Here is a 19475-nt window from a genome sequence, read left to right as displayed (position 1 = left end):
GAGGAAGAGCTCGGGAACCATCATGGGAGGGGAGGGGGATTTGTCTTCCGATTAAATAAAAGCAAGGAGCATGTTGAACAAGACATTGCCAGCTTGTTTTGACCCCTTGACTACCAAGATGTTTAGAGACCTACCTTGGCAGACAAGTCGTTAAAAGGCGTTCTTTTGAGTTCTGGGAAAAGCTGTGAGACAATCGCATGAGCAGATGGAATGTTCAGAGGGTTCCTCGCGGAGTACCGTTTCCATTAGTCGTAGGAAATGTAATATTTATATCACAGTTTTAGAAGTTATAGCTGACCACAGATTGAATTTCGAAAGAAACATTTCTAATATCGTGAAATAGTTTATAGGTTATGTAGCAAATATTTGTTATCAATCTTTTAACTGACCGCGGAGCTTCTTTTATACACATATAAGTTTGGGCTTTAGATTTACTTGAAGTTGATCTGTTTCATATGTGTAATAATAAAAAAAAGAAGTATAAATCCCCTTGGAATGAGGATTACACTATGGCAGGGATATGCAATTAGCGGACCTCCAGCTGTTGCAAAAAGTCCCATCATGCCTCTGGGTGTCATCCTTGTGGCTGTCAGTCTTGCAATGCCTCGTGGTACTTGTAGTTCTGCAACAGCTGGAGGTCCGCTAATTGCATATCCCTGCACTATGGGATGCAGGAGTGTGTCTGGCTTTGAAGTGAAGATTGGCATACTGTGGGTTTTGGGAGTAACAATAGAGTAGTCGTGTACCTTCACCTCCTGTTACCTTCAGTCTTTACCTATTGCCCCCCCTAGCTGTAATGACAGGTTTTCTTTAATCGGCACAGGAAGCTTTGCGGCTGGAGTTGCCCTTGGTGCAGGAGGTCACCCCACACATTGTATTTGTGGCTGTTGGTGGAGGCTGCGCTGTGTGTCTCTCTGGACTGCCACTGTTTTTTGTCTTCCTCCCCCCCACCACCTTCTGTGTTAGCTCTGCGAGTCAGTATGTTCCTGAGTTAGAAGTCCGAGTTTTATAAACCTTTCTTACTACCTGTAGTCACAACTTCAGCAATAAAATTTCTCTTTCTAGAGACCTGGCTTTGCGTTTTCATTCCTGATGAGTGTGTGTGCTGAGAATATTTGTGTATATTCAAACCTACAGTAGTACCTTGGATTACGAGCATAATCTGTTACAGAAGCATGCTTGTAATCCAAAGCACTTGTATATCAAAGCGCGTTTCCCAATAGGAATCAATGGAAACACGTATAATTTGTTCCATAATGACTGCTATTGTATGCAGTACTGCATGTGGCCAGAGGTTGGGGAGGGGGCGCCGGACCTGCTCGGAAACCTCTCAGGGGCAATCAGGAACGGAGTGTTTGAGTGTCTCCGAATGGCTCCAAGCGCCACCGGTGCCCACGCACCTTTGGCCAAATGCGGTACTGAAAAACCCCAGAGGCTTAAATTCTGATTGTCTTGCAAAACAACGCTTGCAAATCGAGTCGGAATAAAAAAAACGGCTCGTATTGCAAAACGCTTGTAAACTGTGTTACTCGCAATCCAAGGTTTTACTCTATTTATTTCTTGACCATTGAGGGACACAGGAGTTCTTTTAGCTTCAAGTTATAAATATACTGGCGCCCACAGGAGCAGTACCTGGACAGGTTCATGCAGCCCCCAGGGCAAGGATGCAGGACTGCACCCCCTCTCCTGCTGCTAATGCATGATTTAGAATGGGTGTACTGCCCTGCCCCCTTGCTCTGGCTGTCCTATGTTTGCATGGACTGTGCACTGCACATGCCTGGCCACTACTTTCTAGCAGCTACAGTGCTGTGAAAAAGTATTTTCCCCCTTCCTGATTTTTATTTTTTTTTTATATATTTTTTTAGCATTGTTCTGGAAATTTTATAGATGGGCAACTCCTATCCTCATATTGATAATTGGTTCCAAATTAATAATTCGTCACCCTTGATCCATCATTCTGATACAGTGACTGTAACGGCTACCCTGGTAGTGAGGGGGTATCGGCCATTGGAGTAGTCCTTTTCCCTGGCAAGTTGCGATATGCAGGTACAGCCGGTATATCCCATCCACGAGATCCAGAGAGAGAGTCCGGTTCAGCTGTAAAATGAGCAGAATAGTAATCCCATCGAACGCCCTTTCAAGAACGAGACGGGGCTACGTTTTGAAGGGTCAAGTAGGACTGATTTTTAATGGTTCACTCTGAGATTTTATACAGTCTTCAAGGCACATGAACAATCAAACTGTCCCCACCCACACATCACACCGTGGGGAAGCTTCAAACACATTCTTTGAGCTAATTACTAAACATTCCTTCATTAACAGAACTCAAACAAAACACCATCACACAATGATCTCCTTCCAATCCACATCTCTAGACAGACGTTCTGTCTCCAAGTACATTCCACACATAAACAGTATTTAGCATACATAACACCTTTACACAAGGGACAATGAAATGTCTAGGAGTAGATGCAATTAACACCTTTCAAAAGAATGTGTCCCCACATTGAATAGCCAACAACTTGTGATATCTCCAGACATCCTGCAAACATGGATTATGATTCACTTGCCACCCCATCTCCTGGCTCAATCTGTGCCCAAAAGTCACTCTACAATTAACCCTTTGTATGCCTCACTGCATGATGATTATAGATGTCCAGGCAGAATACATAGTTCCATTACAGTGACGACATAACATATAACCACCAATCGATACCATTCGATTAAAGGGAGTAACGCCTGTAAATTCCCTCCTGGCTGGCTCGCCAACTGGTGTGGACAGTTTATGGATAGGCAACTCCTATCCTCATATTGATTAGTGGTTATTACTGCAGTAGAGAGCAGATACAAAAGATGCACTCGGTATCTTTCCAAATAAATGTTCTGTTTATTTGGTGCAATTTAAGTTTTTTTTTATACACAGGATTACGTAGGTATCACATTAATATTACAATTGTACTTTTATGATAACAAGGGGAGTAACATAGGCAAGCTAATTCTAATCAGGACCTTAAAAGAATGCAATGTAATGAAAACATTAGGGCCGTGTGCACAGGGAGTGCAGTGTGCAATACATAGGCAAACATACAAAATAGAATACAGTTGTAATATTAATGTGATGCCTACGTAATCATGTGTTTAACCACTTCATTACTGGGCACTTAAACACCCTTCCTGCCCAGACCAATTTTCAGTGCTGACGCATTTTGAATGACAATTGCGCGGTCATACAATGCTGTACCCAAATTATATTTTTATCATTTTTTTTCCCCACAAATAGAACTTTCTTTTGGTGGTATTTGATCACCTCTGCGGTTTTTATTTTTTGCGCTATATACAAAAAAAGACAGAAAATTTTGAAAAAAAAACACAATTTTTTACTTTTTGTTATAATAATATCCCAATTTTATTTTTTATTTTTTTATATTTTTTTTTCCTCAGTTTAGGCCGATACGTATTCTACATATTTTTTGTAAAAAACAAATCGCAATAAGCGTATATTGATTGGTTTGCACAAATGTTCTAGCGCCTACAAAATAGGGGATAGATTTGATTTATTTTTTATTTTTTACTAGTAATGGTGGCGATCTGCGTTTTTTTTTTTTTGTCAGTCCTGTGATATTGCGGCGGACATATCGGACACTTTTGACACTATTTTGGGACCATTCACATTTACACAGCGAACAGTGCTATAAAAATGCATTGATTACTGTATAAATGTGACTGGCAGTAAAGGGGTTAACTCTAGGGGGCGAGGAAGGGGTTAAATGTGTAAACTGGGAGCGATTCTAACTGTGTGTGGAGGGGGACTGACTGGAGGAGGGTGATCGATGCTGTGTACCTATGTACAAGGGACACAGCATCGGTCTCCTCTCTCCCTGACAGGATGTGGAGCTCTGTGTTTACACGCAGAGCTCCACGTCCCTGCTGTCACCGCCGATCGCGGGTACCTGGCGGACATCGCGGCCGCCAGGCACACGCATTGGCTTCTCAGCGATGCGCCGGGCACAGTTTTTCCCCGCTGCGCGCCCCCGGGGAATGAAAATAGGACGTCCACCCGGCACTTGAGAGCCGCGCTGTGGACGTCTTTCGTCTACAGCGCGGGTCTCAAGTGGTTAAATAATGTCCGTTTGCGCAGAATAAACAAAACCGTTGTTTGGAAAGATGCTGTTCCCTACTGCAGCAATTATTATTAATTTGGAACCACTAATCCATATGAGGAAAGGAGTTGCCTATTTGTCACATTGCAATTTAATGGGGTGGTCTGGGGCTGCTTTGCATCTTCAGGACCCGGACAACTTTCCATAATTATTGGAACCATGAATTCTGCACTCTACCAGAAACTCTTGAAGGAGAATGTCTGGCCATTAATTTGTGACCTCAAGCACAAGTGCACTTCGGTTACGCAGCAGGACAATGGTCCGAAATACACCAGCAAGTCCACCTCTAAATGGTTAAAAATTAAAAAAAAATTAAGGTTTTGGAGTGGTCTAGTCAAAGCCTTCACAGCGATGTGAAAGACTCATTCATGCATCACTCACTTGTCCATGGACATCCACGCATCACTCACTTGTCCATGGACATCCACGCATCACTCACTTGTCCATGGACATCCACGCATCACTCACTTGTCCATGGACATCCACGCATCACTCACTTGTCCATGGACATCCACGCATTACTCACTTGTCCATGGACATCCACGCATCACTCACTTGTCCATGGACATCCACGCATCACTTACTTGTCCATGGACATCCACGCATTACTCACTTGTCCATGGACATCCACGCATCCCTCACTTGTCCATGGACATCCACGCATCACTCACTTGTCAATGGACATCCACGCATCACTCACTTGTCCATGGACATCCACGCATCTCTCACTTGTCCATGGACATCCACGCATCTCTCACTTGTCCATGGACATCCACGCATCACTCACTTGTCCATGGACATCCACGCATCACTCACTTGTCCATGGACATCGACGTATCACTCGTTTGTCCATGGACATCCACGTATCACTCACTTGTCCATGGACATCCACGCATCACTCACTTGTCCATGGACATCCACGCATCACTCACTTGTCCATGGACATCGACGCATCACTCACTTGTCCATGGACATCGACGCATCACTCGTTTGTCCATGGACATCCACGCATCACTCGTTTGTCCATGGACATCCACGCATCACTCACTTGTCCATGGACATCCACGCATCTCTCACTTGTCCATGGACATCCACGCATCACTCACTTGTCCATGGACATCCACGCATCACTCACTTGTCCATGGACATCGACGCATCACTCGTTTGTCCATGGACATCCACGCATCACTCGTTTGTCCATGGACATCCACGCATCACTCACTTGTCCATGGACATCCACGCATCACTCACTTGTCCATGGACATCCACGCATCACTCACTTGTCCATGGACATCCACGCATCACTCACTTGTCCATGGACATCCACGCATCACTCACTTGTCAATGGACATCCACGCATCACTCACTTGTCCATGGACATCCACGCATCACTCACTTGTCCATGGACATCCACGCATCACTCACTTGTCCATGGACATCCACGTATCACTCACTTGTCCATGGACATCCACGCATCACTCGTTTGTCCATGGACATCCACGCATCCCTCACTTGTCCATGGACATCCACGCATCACTCACTTGTCCATGGACATCCACGCATCTCTCACTTGTCCATGGACATCCACGCATCACTCACTTGTCCATGGACATCCACGCATCACTCACTTGTCCATGGACATCCACGCATCACTCACTTGTCAATGGACATCCACGCATCACTCACTTGTCCATGGACATCCACGCATCTCTCACTTGTCCATGGACATCCACGTATCACTCACTTGTCCATGGACATCCACGCATCACTCACTTGTCCATGGACATCCACGCATCACTCACTTGTCCATGGACATCCACGCATCACTCACTTGTCCATGGACATCCACACATCACTCACTTGTCCATGGACATCCACGCATCACTCACTTGTCCATGGACATCCACGCATCACTCACTTGTCCATGGACATCCACGCATCACTCACTTGTCCATGGACATCCACACATCACTCAGTTGTCCATGGACATCCACGCATCACTCACTTGTCCATGGACATCCACGCATCTCTCACTTGTCCATGGACATCCACGCATCACTCGTTTGTCCATGGACATCCACGCATCTCTCACTTGTCACTGGACATCCACGCATCTCTCACTCGTCCATGGACATCCACGCATCACTCACTTGTCCATGGACATCCACGCATCACTCACTTGTCAATGGACATCCACGCATCACTCACTTGTCCATGGACATCCACGCATCACTCACTTGTCAATGGACATCCACGCATCACTCACTTGTCCATGGACATCCACGCATCACTCACTTGTCCATGGACATCCACGCATCACTCACTTGTCCATGGACATCCATGGCATCACTCACTTGTCCATGGACATCCACGCATCACTCACTTGTCCATGGACATCCATGGCATCACTCACTTGTCCATGGACATCCACGCATCACTCACTTGTCCATGGACATCCACGCATCACTCACTTGTCCATGGACATCCACGCATCACTCACTTGTCCATGGACATCCACGCATCACTCACTTGTCCATGGACATCTATGGCATTACTCACTTGTCCATGGACATCCACGCATCACTCACTTGTCCATGGACATCCACGCATCACTCACTTGTCCATGGACATCCACGCATCACTCACTTGTCCATGGACATCCACGCATCACTCACTTGTCCATGGACATCCACGCATCACTCACTTGTCCATGGACATCCACGCATCACTCACTTGTCCATGGACATCCACGCATCTCTCACTTGTCCATGGACATCCACGCATCACTCACTTGTCCATGGACATCCACGTATCACTCACTTGTCCATGGACATCCACGTATCACTCACTTGTCCATGGACATCCACGTATCAATCACTTGTCCATGGACATCCACGCATCACTCACTTGTCCATGGACATCTATGGCATTACTCACTTGTCCATGGACATCCATGGCACCACTCACTTGTCCATGGACATCCACGCATCACTCACTTGTCCATGGACATCCACGCATCACTAACTTGTCCATGGACATCCACGTATCACTCACTTGTCAAGGGATGGCCATGTTACCGTTTGCTTATCAATGGACGTCCATGACGCCGCTTACTTATCAATGGCCAGCTATCCAGTGGTCATCAACCTTGTCCTGCAGGGCCCACTAACAGGCCAGGTTTGCAAGATAACTGAAATACATCACAGGTGATATCATTTGCTCCTCAGTGATTGCAGTATTCTAGACTGCATCTTCCCAAGGTAATACATAAAACCTGGCCTGTTAGTGGGCCCTGCAGGACAGGGTTGATGACCACTGAGCTATGCCACCTCTCTTTTGTCAATGGACTTTCATGGCCTTGCTCACTTGTCAATGGACATCTGTAGCACCTCTTACTCATCCACGGATGTCCATGGACTGCCTTTGTCCATATACATCCATGGCACAACTTAAAGAGGAGGTTCACCCTCAATTTGAACTTTCTGTCTATCATATCTGCAGCCTTAATAAATCCCTGTAGCGTTGTCTTTTTTTAAGATCTGTACCCTTACCTGTATTCAGCATGACTTCCGGGTCTTCTTCCCTGCGGGGAGTGGGCGTGTCGCTCCTTTTCCCCCGACGACTCGGGGCGTAATGGGAGCTGTGCGCAAGGTCTCCTGGGAGTGACGTTTCAACACTCCCAAGAGACCATCCGAAAAAGCTAGGCGAGGCATGTATTCTCACGCTAGCGTCCCACGTGATGTGACATGGGTCACATGACTCGCAAAGCGCGTCATGCGACGAGGGCGCATCACGGAATCCAGGAACTGTTTGCTTGTGGGCTTCACAATGCCCACAAGCAAGATGGAAAAGCCCTGGACTTATTTTTATAAGTTATTCTTCTTGACGAAAAAAGAGAACCGGAGGGAAGAGCGGCTAACAAGTGAGTAGTAACGTGCTAGCTATATTACAAAGCATTGCAGATTTTATAAAAAAAAATAAAAAATGCATAACCCGCGGAACCTCCGCTTTAATATACAGACATGGCACCATTGACGTATCAATTAATATTTGTGTTTACTTGTCCTTGGACATCCCTGGTGCCATTTAATTGGTCCAAACATGTGATTTATTTGCATCGCTCATTTTTTCCCAGCAAATTCTGGTTATTTTCTACGATCTTATTTATTTTACAACTTGTACTGTAGCTCAAAAATAAAATTTGATCACTATGAAAATAAAAATGTGCACTGCCGGAGAGAAGTCCGTGATTGGAGGAGAGGCCGGTCACATGACACTGGTCATGCTATTAAGTCCTATCTTTAGTTTTTATTTTCGAGTTCTCTGCTTTTTTTAGCGCCCATTTGGAAGGATTTATTGCTTCATAGAGGTAACCTGTGCTTTTTATTCTCATGTGAAGACTTCTGCCTCTCCTACAACAGACATCAATGAACACACCATGTGACCACAGAGGCATCAGGCAAGCTCACGCATGCGCAGTAGAGCAAGCTACCCGTACCCCCGCGCAAGCGCAGTGGGCGGTGTGGAGGCGCTTAGCGCATGCGCAGTACGCCATCCTCTCGAGGTCTGGTCCTGCGCGGTGGGCGGTGGTCAGAGACCGGAAGCGGTGACCGGGCGGAGGAGCTGACAGGAGACCGGAAAAAAAGATGGAGGAGATCCGGGACCCGGTAAATGCAACAGCCTAGTCTCCTCTCCTGCAACCAATGAGAGCACGGGAGTCCCGGCCCTCCTCAATTGTGGCACCACAAGGCTCAGCATAGCACTGCGGGGACCAATCGGGTTCGCTTCTCCCTTACAGGACCGTGCATGGGGGTTTCCTGAGAGCTGCAGGGTGGGAGGGGCCTGGGAGGTCACTTAGGCCAACCTTGGAGGACTACTACAAGTCCCAGCAGGCCAGTTGCCTGTCACTGCAGTGGCATGCTGGGAGTTGTAGTCCTCTGCAGGGGGTGCTATGAACTAACACACCCCTAGCCAGGCTGAGCCATCTAAAACTGGACCATCTGCTTCACCGATACTGAAAACTATGCACTGAGGGTCGGAGGCCCCCCCCCCAAGTCTGAGCTTGAGGGGGTCAGAGGTCCCCCCAAGTCTGAGCTTGAGGGGGTCAGAGGTCCCCCCAAGTCTGAGCTTGAGGGGGTCAGAGGTCCCCCCCCTCCCAAGTCTGAGCTTGAGGGGTTGGAGGTCCCCCGAAGTCCTGAGCTTGAGGGGGGTCGGAGGTCGTCCCCCCCCCAAGTCTGAGCTTGAGGGGTTGGAGGTCCTCCCCACCTCCCCCAAGTCTGAGCTTGAGGGGGTTGGAGGCCCCACCTCCCCCAAGTCTGAGCTTGAGGGGTTGGAGGTCCTCCCTTAAGTCTGAGCTTGAGGGGGTCGGAGGTCCCCCCAAAGTATGAGCTTGAGAGGAAGGAGGTCCCCCTAGTCCTGAGCTTGAGGGGAAGGAGGTCTCCCTAGTTCTGAGCTTGAGGTTTCGGAAGTCCCCCCCCCCCCCCCGAAGTCTGAGCTTGAGGGGTCGGAGGTCCCCTGAAGTTTGAGCTTGAGGGGAAGGAGGTCCCCCTAGTCCTGAGCTTGAGGGGAAGGAGGTCCCCTGAATTTTGAGCTTGAGGGGAAGGAGGTCCCCCTAGTCCTGAGCTTGAGGAGTCGGAGGTCCCCCCCTCAAGTCTGAGCTTGAGGGGTCGGAGGTCCCCCGAAGTCTGAGCTTGAGGAGTCGGAGGTTCCCCCAGTCTTGAGCTTGGGGGGTCGGAGGTCCCCCCCTCAAGTCTGAGCTTGGGGGGGTCGGTGGTCCCCCCCTCAAGTCTGAGCTTGGGGGGGTCGGAGGTCCCCCGAAGTCCTGAGTTGTTGGAAGGAGGTCCCCCGAAATCTGAGCTTGAAAGGTTGGAGGTCCCTCCGAAGTCCTGAGGTCGGAGGTCCCCCCCCCAAGTCTGAGCTTGGGGGGGTCGGAGGTCCCCCGAAGTCCTGAGTTGTTGGAAGGAGGTCCCCCGAAATCTGAGCTTGAAAGGTTGGAGGTCCCCCCGAAGTCCTGAGGTCAGAGGTCCCCCTCCAAGTCTGAGCTTGAGGGGTTGGAGGTCCCCTTGAGAGTTGGGGGACTTTTCGTTTGATTAGTTCTGACTCCTTGAGTGTGAGAGCTCAGAAGACCCTTAAAACGACTTGGCTTGAACATCAAGGATCAGAGGCCTGCATATGTGCCAGTTTGAGGGTCAGAGGTATGTCCTCTTAAAGATTCAGATTGCGGGGTTATAGGTATAGCTCAGTTTGAGGGTCAGAGGTTCTGTAAATTATTTGCTTGTGTTTCAAGGGTCAGACGTCCCCGAAATTCTCAGCCTAAATTAAGTTCGCATTTGCTGCGCTATATAAGTCACTCACTCACTCACTCACTCTAAATGACAAAGGTCAGAGAAATCCTAAAGTCTCAGGTTGAGCATGAAGTGCCAAAGGTCCCCTACTTAAGGGTCAAAGGGGTCAACATGAAGGTCCGAAGCTCTCTAACGTTTCAGCCTTAGTGCTGTGGATCAGAGTCCTCCTAAAGTCTCAGCCTATGTGTTAGGAGGCAGAGGAACTCCTTCAGCTTTAGTGTCAGGGGTCCCATAAAGTCTGCTTGAGCATCAGGGGTCAAGGGTCTCCTAATGTCTTGTCTTCTGGGTCAGAGACCCTCTGAAGTCTCAGCTTGTGGAAGGTCAGACGTCCTCTAAAGTCATCACCTGAGTTTTAGGGCTTAAAAGTCTCCTAATGTCTCGCTGGAGTATCGGGGGTCAGAAGCCCCCTAAACACTTTGCATGAGGGTTTTAGGTCTCCTAGAGTATCAGACTGAGCGTTAGGGTCAGTAAAGTCTCAGACTGCTAATCAGATGTCACCTAAAGTCCTCGCTTATTTGTGGTCCTTTTAATGTTTCAAATGTCCTCTCAAGAGTGTTGTCAGAGGTCTCCTAAAGTTTGAACATCAGAAACCTTCCAAAGTCTCAGCCTGAATGCCAAGAGAATAAAGTCTCAACTTGAGGGTCAGAGGTCCTTTTAGCGGGCATCCCCAGCAATGTGTTCAGGTTTACCGCACCTGCTTCACATTTAGAACATTCATTCTCAATCTGGGTCTCTAGGAGTTGCTGGGGGTTCCTTGAGTTGTGGCTAATTGACCTCTAATCTCCACAGTTCCAGGACCAATGCCACTTGGCGGCATGAGACCAGGGACCTTTTTAGCAGTCAGTAAAAGGGGCATTTTACCCCCTGACTGGTTTTGGCAGAGATTCTGGGGTTTTCTCTGGGGTAATAAAGTTGAGAAGGGCCGTTCCTGGAAAGTTTCTGAGGGTGGTTTCTACATCATTGGGACTAGGGTTGTCCCGATACCAGTATCGGGACCGATACCGAGTATTTGCGTGAGTACTCGTACTCCCGCAAATACCCCCGATACCTAAATAGAATACTTAGGCCCCCCCCCATCGCCGCCGTATATCGTTTATCACCGTGCGGCGAACATTACAGGCACCTTTAGTTTGAATAGCTGTTTTGCCCGCCGCACCGTGTATAGACACTCCCCCTTGGACGGATCTGTCCAATCCTGAGTAAGGGGGAGTGTCCTTTACACGGCATGGCAGGGAAAACGGCTATTGAAACGAAAGCTGCCTGTAATGTTCGCCGCACAATGATTAACACGGCGGGAGGGCGGCATCGGCATCATGATCAGGTATGGGGGACATGGCTGCATATGTTTGGGGACATGGCTGGATATATGTGGGGGACATGGCTGCATATACTGTATGGGGGACATGGCTGGATATATGTGGGGGACATGGCTGGATATATGTGGGGGACATGGCTGGATATATGTGGGGGGACATGGCTGCATATACTGTATGGGGGACATGGCTGGATATATGTGGGGGACATGGCTGCATATATTGTATGGGGGACATGGCTGCATATATGGGGGGACATGGCTGGATATATGTGGGGGACATGGCTGCATACATGGGGGACATGGCTGCATATACTGTATGGGGGACATGGCTGCATATATGGGGGGACATGGCTGGATATATGGGGGGACATGGCTGGATATACTGTATGGGGGACATGGCTGGATATACTGTATGGGGGACATGGCTGGATATACTGTATGGGGGACATGGCTGGATATACTGTATGGGGGACATGGCTGGATATACTGTATGGGGGACATGGCTGGATATATGGGAGGACATGGCTGCATTTATGTGGGGGGACATGGCTGCATTTGTGGGGGGGACATGGCTGCATTTGTGGGGGGGACATGGCTGCATTTGTGGGGGAGACATGGCTGCATCTGTGGGGGGACATGGCTGCATATGGGGGGACATGGCTGCATTTGTGGGGGGACATGGCTGCATTTGGGGACACATTTAAAAAAAGTATCGGTATTCGGTATCGGCGAGTACATAAAAAAAAGTATCGGTACTTGTACTCGGTCCTAAAAAAGTGGTATCGGGACAACCCTAATTGGGACTGATCATGTGATTATAATAGGCAGAACATCCCACACAGTAAGTTCACAGGAGTGCCCCCCCCCCCCCCAGCGCTAAAGTCCTTGTGCTGTCTGTAGTTCCACGTTAGAGGGCTTTTCAGGACCAGTTGGTTTTGGTGATTATGGTGAGCCTGATTGTCTACCCCCCGATCTTCCCGTGTCCCCGGTGTTCTCCTGTGGTGTTGGTGTGACTCTCATCGTGCCCCCCCCATCCCTTTCTATCTCAGGGCACCGTGACATTTAATGATGTGGCCATCTACTTCTCTCAACGGGACTGGCAGCTGTTGGCAGACTGGCAGAGGAAGCTGTACCGAAATATCATGAAGGAGATCCACGGAGCTCTCACCACACTTGGTAAGCTGTCTCTACCGCAAATGACACAGACAATGTGGGGGGGGGGGGGTTCATAGAGAAGACACACAGGCTGGGAAATTGGGTAAAAATAAAAAGCTGTATGAACCCTCCATTGTGATTGTCAATATTGGTGCATTGCAGTATGGTAACCTGTCTCCGACCCAAGCCCACCAACCACCCCTCCTCCCATGTGATATTAATATTGGTTCATTATGCCCCTATCATATGGTTACCTGCCATCTACCTCCCCATTGTGGTATCAATCTTTGTGCATTCTGCCCCCCCCCCATCATATGGTTGTCTGCACTCTACTCCAACCATACCCTCCATTGTGGTATCAATTCTGCTGCATGCTGACCCCATCATATAGATGCCTGCCATCTACCTCCCCATTGTGGTATCAATATTGGTGCATTCTGCCCCCCATCATATGGTTGCCTTCCTTCTACCCCCCCCATTGTAATATCAATATTGGTGCATTCTGCCCCCCATCATATAGTTGCCCTCCTTCTACCTCCCCCATTGTGGTATCAATATTGGTGCATTCCGCCCCCCATCATATAGATGCCTGCCTTCTACTTCCCTCATTGTAATATCAATATTGGTGCATTCTGCCCCCATCATATGGATGCCTGCCTCCTACCTCCCCCATAGTGGTATAAATATTGGTGCATGCTGTGCCCACCGTATGGACCCTACCCCCCCCCCCCCTCGATTCCCCATTGTGGTATCGGTGCATTCTGTCCCCATCATATGGAGGGCCTGCCTTCTACCTCCCCCATTGTGGTATCAATATTGGTGCATGCTGTGCCCGCCCTATGGTTTCCTGCCCACTTCTCTAACACCCCCCCCCCCCATTGAGGTATCAATATTGGTGCATTGTGCCCCAATCATATGAATGCCTGTCTTCTACCTCCCCCATTGTGGTATCAATATTGGTGCATGTTGTCCCCATGATTATCATTGGCTGTCGTGACCCACCCCCCACCTCCCCCATTGTAATTTCAACATTTCTTTATATATATATTTTGCACCCATTGTTATAGTTGATAGCCTGCCCCCCTCCATTCCCATTTTACAGAATCTTGCACAGCCCTTCTTGTGACCACTCACTCACTATCCCTGCACAACCGCTGTTCACCCCTCTTCTCCACTTAGTGTCACGTGTCCCAGGCCTTCCTTCCCAACTGCTCCACCATACCAGAGAGGCTTGTTGGCATGTGTGTCCTGCGACCATTGCTTGTAGAGTCTCTACTTTTACATACTACTGCCGAGGAAATCGCCTCTCTGGTTCTTTGTGCCCCCAAGGTGATGTGACACTTTAAAGCAGGGGTCTCAAACTGGTGGCCCTCCAGCTGCTGCAGGACTACAAGTCCCATCATGCCTTTGCCTGAGGGAGTCATGCTTGTAAGGGCCCTTTCACACGTACGGACCGTATGTCCTCATTTTCATCCGTCCGTTTGCGGATGAAAACGGGACATACATAGGTCCCTATGTGATTACGGGTGTCAGCGGATAAACATCCGCTGACACCCGTAATTTGTCCGCCTCCGCAAAGATCCGCATTTGCAGACGGAAGAAATCCTATTTTTCTTCCGTCTGCCGGATCGGATGAACACGGACATACGGTCCGTGTTTGTCCGATCCCCCATAGCCGCGCTGTCCCAGCGGAGGAGGAGAGGTAAACACACCGCTCCTTCTCCGCTCCAAAGATGCGGCAAGCAGGACTTTTTTTTACTGTCCTGCTAGCGCACTGCTCCAGTGTGAAAGCCCCACAGGCTTTCACACTGGAGTGAATGGGGACAGATTTTTAAGGGCGTATTGCAGGAGCTATTTTTAACGCTATAGCGCCTGCAATACGCTCCAGTGTGAAATGGGTTTTACTGGGAAAATTGCACAGTTTAACACCATCAATTCTTCCAAATAAGCCGTAAGAGCCTTTTCACACTGGTGTGTTTTTGAGGTGTTTTTGCAGCGTTTTCGCGGTAAAAATAGCGCTATTAAAACACTCATAAAACGCTCCAAAAACGCCCCCTCCATTGAAATGAATTGAAAACGCTGTAAAATCGCAGTAAAATAGCGGCGTTTTAACGCTCAGCTATAGGCGTTACCAGTGTGAAAGGGCTCTATATGTGTCTGTTTATGATGACCCCAGACTGTCTTCTTTCCCCTCCTCAGGGTACGAGATCGCCAACCCCGGGACCCTGGTGAGGATTCATCATCATGAGGATCCGTATTTCAGGGATGAACTCAGTAAGGAAGAAACGGCAGCCAGTGGTGAGGATCTATAGCACTGTACACACATGACACCAGGCAACCCAACGCTACCCTAACCTTATCCCAACCACCCACCTTTTGTAACATAAATAAATGCACCCACGTTTGCCAAATTTAAGAAAGTTTTCTGCAATTGAGCCCGTAAAGCAGTGCATGTACTCAATGGGTCACACACAGGCTCCTGCAGACTCTTCCTTCAGCTCCCTGCCCATGCTGTACAGACTTCTAGTTACAGAGCTCAAGGAAGTGACGACTACAATCGTGGTAATCTTTAGTGCCACAGTGGCAGTTGGGGTTTCTAGTTCATTCATTCGCAGATCTCTGTGGATGAATGACAAGGTTGTGGTGGTCGTCTACAGAGCCGTGCAGAACCCAAAGGTGACAGATGCCACCAGGGAGGAGAAGAAGAACGCAATGCACACGGTTGCGGCATGCTAGTGCAGGGTTAAAGCAGGCAACACAATGCCTCCTCACCGCCTATCAAATGCCCTCTGAAGAGGTATCCGAGGCAGATTGCTCTTTAACCACTTCACCCCCGGAAGAATTTAACCCTTTCCTGACCAGAGCACTTTTTGCGATTCGGCACTGTGTCGCTTTAACTGACAATTGCGCGGTCGTGCTACGTGGCACCCAAACAAAATTGACGTCCTTTTATTCCTACAAATGGCGCTTTCTTTTGGTGGAATTTGATCACCTCTGCGGTTTTTATTTTTTGCGCTATAAACAAAAATAGAGCGACAATTTTGAAAACAAAAAGTAATATTTTTTTTTACTTTTTGCTATAATATCCGCAAAAAAATATATAAAATTATATTAGGCCTATACGTATTCTTTTACATATTTTTGGTAAAAAAAATCGCAATAGGCGTATATATTGATTGGTTTAAAGGAAAAAAAACTGCTATACAGTGCATCCGGAAAGTATTCGCAGCTCTTCTCTTTTTCCACATTTTATGTGACAGCCTTATTCCAAAATGGATTACATTCATTATTTTCCTCCAAAATTCTACTAACAATACCCCGTAATAACGTGAACGAAATTTGTTTGAAATCTTTGCAAATTTCTTAAAAATATAAATAAGGATCTGCTCTATAATTTCCCCCCTAATTTTTCCCCTAATATTTTGTATCTGGGTAGGGGTGGTGTACATTATAAATAAAGAATAATCCCCCCCCAAAAAAAACATTGGGGAGTCTTTAGATGATTGGTTATACTCTCTTCTGTTTGTTATTTACTGTTGGGTTATGGCGCCACCTTCAGGAGTAGGATGCTAAGCACACAGAACCAAGACACAGCCTAGTGCTGGTTGGCAGACCCTCACCTGCTAGAGAGAGCTCGGTCTTTCACCCAGCGTCAAGGAGCAAGGACCCCCCTATTTTCGGGAAGCGTGACGCGCCAGAGCCGGCCGTCAATCATCTTCCCTCTGCATAGGAACGCCCATTCCCCGCGGGGAGTCTGAAACTTCACTACGGGATTAAACTGCGAGTACGGCGCCAAAAAATAAAATAAAGGCATACTGTAGCTCGCGCTAGTATGCTTGATGGCATGCTAGGAAAAAAAAAAATTTTAAGGGTGAACCCCCGCTTTAACTATGCCTCAGCTATGAAAAATAGTCAATGATTGGTTTGGATCCCTGATTCTATTTTATTCATTAAGAAAAGCAAGGGCCCTGTAAATTACACAATTACCGGCCCCTTCCCCGCCCCCTATCCTCATATATCCACTACAGCAGTCAGCGGCAGAGGGGAGGGGGGAAGCTGGCAGCGCTGCGGGGGATGAGGCAGGTGCTAGATAGGAGAGGCGGCAAGGTGGCATGTAAAGGGTCCAACCGTGGGCACAGTGTGAGGCTGCAACCATGGGCACAGTGTGAGATGGCTGCAGATGGGCACAGCGAGGCTGCAGATGGGCATTGTTTACCCAGTAGCTGCTGCATTTTCCCACCCTAGGCTTATACTCGAGTCAATATGTTTTCCCATTTTTTTTGTGGTAAAATTAGGTGGCTCGGCTCATACTCAAGTATATACGGTAATTAAAATTGTAAAAAGTTATAAAAAATAACTGCAACCGTGGGCACAGTGTGAGATGGCTGCAGATGGGCATTGTTTACCCAGTAGCTGCTGCATTTTCCTACTCTAGGCTTATACTCGAGTCAATATGTTTTCCCATTTTATTGTAGTAAAATTAGGTGGGTTGGCTTATACTCGAGTATATACAGTAATTAAAGTTGTAAAAAGTTATATAAAAAATAAAATAATAAACTGCTGACACTAGTGGAACTACCAGGGCCCCCGGCGGTCCGCAATTGAGGTGGGACCCTTTATGATTTCTTGCACCGGGGGCCCTGGTGGTTTTAGTTATACCTCTGACAAAACCTATTGCTTACATTCCCTTACAAAGAGGCCCTGTAGTAATTTTCCTGACGCTCCTCTGTTGTTCTCCCTCCAGCCTGGGTGTCTCACGGCGACGACCTGGAAGAACGCATGGCTGCCGTCTCAGGCAGCGTGTCGGGACTGCCGTCCATCAAACCTGACATCTTACTGCGGGTGAAAATGGAGGGCGTGACCAACGAACGGAGCAGCCAGACACCAGCGCCGAAAATGGAGGAGGAGAGCAAAGACTCCGGTACGTAAGCAGCTGTCAGGTCACATAAAGTGCAAAGAGTCTTAATAACCAATCAGGTTTCAGATTACGGGGGCCAACCGAATGGGAACATTTTTTATCTTTAGGAAATTTTGATTCATATGTGAATGTGGTCAGATCGGCTTCATTGAAGTAAAAGTCAAGCTTTAGACAGATGTAAGAGCTGATCTAAAACAAATAAAAAATGACTGCGCTGTCTGTGAAACAAATGAATTGGTGAATGGATGATAAATATAATTGTTCTTAAGAAGATAAAGCTGCAACTTCTTGTGAGCGGCACACAAAGACGGCAGTTAACAATAATAAGTTGCGCAAATTTTTCTTATAAAGTGAACCTGTGCAAAACCATTGATGTATTAATTAATTAATTAATAATAACACAAACTGTGATAATTTGTTATCTCAAAGTGTCACACAATAAAGTCCATTAAGTATGAGTATATTTCCAATGTGCAAATATCGCACGATGCACCCAAGGAAAAGTGGTGAGAAAAAACATGTAACTTCCACCTCTGCACACACTGCCGCTTACCAGCTCCCAATGATCTCCTATTACGGGAGATCACGCGTTGTTTGATTTACTACACAAACTGGGCCTTTAAGAAGCAGAGCAATGGTCTCAGCGTCTTCTCTCGTAGTGTCCCTCAAAGGTGTATATTAGGGTTGTCCCGATACCGAGCATTTGCCCAAGTACTTGTACTCGGGCAAATGCTCTGATGCCTAATCCGATACTTTGTCAGTGACGCTCCTGTCCCCCCCCCACCTGCCGTGTACCGCTCCTGTCCCCCCCTTCCGCCGTGTACCGCTCCTGTGTCCCCCCCCCCCCCCCGCGCCGTGTACCGCTCCTGTCCCATCCCCTGCCGTGTACCGCTCCTGTCCCATCCCCTGCCGTGTACCGCTCCTGTCCCCCCCCTGCCGTGTACCGCTCCTGTCCCCCCCCCTGCCGTGTACCGCTCCTGTCCCCCCCCCTGCCGTGTACCGCTCCTGTCCCCCCCCCTGCCGTGTACCGCTCCTGTCCCCCCCCCTGCCGTGTACCGCTCCTGTCCCCCCCCTGCCGTGTACCGCTCCTGTCCCCCCCCTGCCGTGTACCGCTCCTGTCCCCCCCCTGCCGTGTACCGCTCCTGTCCCCCCCCTGCCGTGTACCGCTCCTGTCCCCCCCCTGCCGTGTACCGCTCCTGTCCCCCCCCCCCCTGCCGTGTACCGCTCCTGTTCCCCCCCCCCTGCCGTGTACCGCTCCTGTCCCCCCCCCCCCTTGCCGTGTACCGCTCCTGTCCCCCCCCCCCTGCCGTGTACCGCTCCTGTCCCCCCCCTGCCGTGTACCGCTCCTGTCCCCCCCCTGCCGTGTACCGCTCCTGTCCCCCCCCTGCCGTGTACCGCTCCTGTCCCCCCCCCTGCCGTGTACCGCTCCTGTCCCCCCCCCCTGCCGTGTACCGCTCCTGTCCCCCCCCCCCCTGCCGTGTACCGCTCCTGTCCCCCCCCCCTGCCGTGTACCGCTCCTGTCCCCCCCCCCTGCCGTGTACCGCTCCTGTCCCCCCTGCCGTGTACCGCTCCTATCCTCCCCG

General features: G+C 48.8%; 1 protein-coding gene across 1 annotated transcript in view; it reads left to right on the top strand.

Moving 5' to 3' along the window:
- Nucleotides 1-19475, top strand: part of LOC120935585 — an 83430-nt gene that overhangs the window by 39177 nt on the left and 24778 nt on the right. The window contains exons 9-11 of the mRNA XM_040347633.1: nt 12869-12995; nt 15174-15272; nt 17719-17895. Coding sequence (XP_040203567.1) covers nt 12869-12995; nt 15174-15272; nt 17719-17895 — 403 coding nt within the window. The remainder of the gene's footprint in view (nt 1-12868; nt 12996-15173; nt 15273-17718; nt 17896-19475) is intronic.

Source organism: Rana temporaria, chromosome 4 (assembly GCF_905171775.1).
Source record: "Rana temporaria chromosome 4, aRanTem1.1, whole genome shotgun sequence".
Classification (NCBI taxonomy): Eukaryota; Metazoa; Chordata; class Amphibia; order Anura; family Ranidae; genus Rana; species Rana temporaria.
The sequence above is the reverse complement of the archived record's forward strand: the minus strand, read 5'-3'. Positions and strand labels throughout refer to the sequence as shown.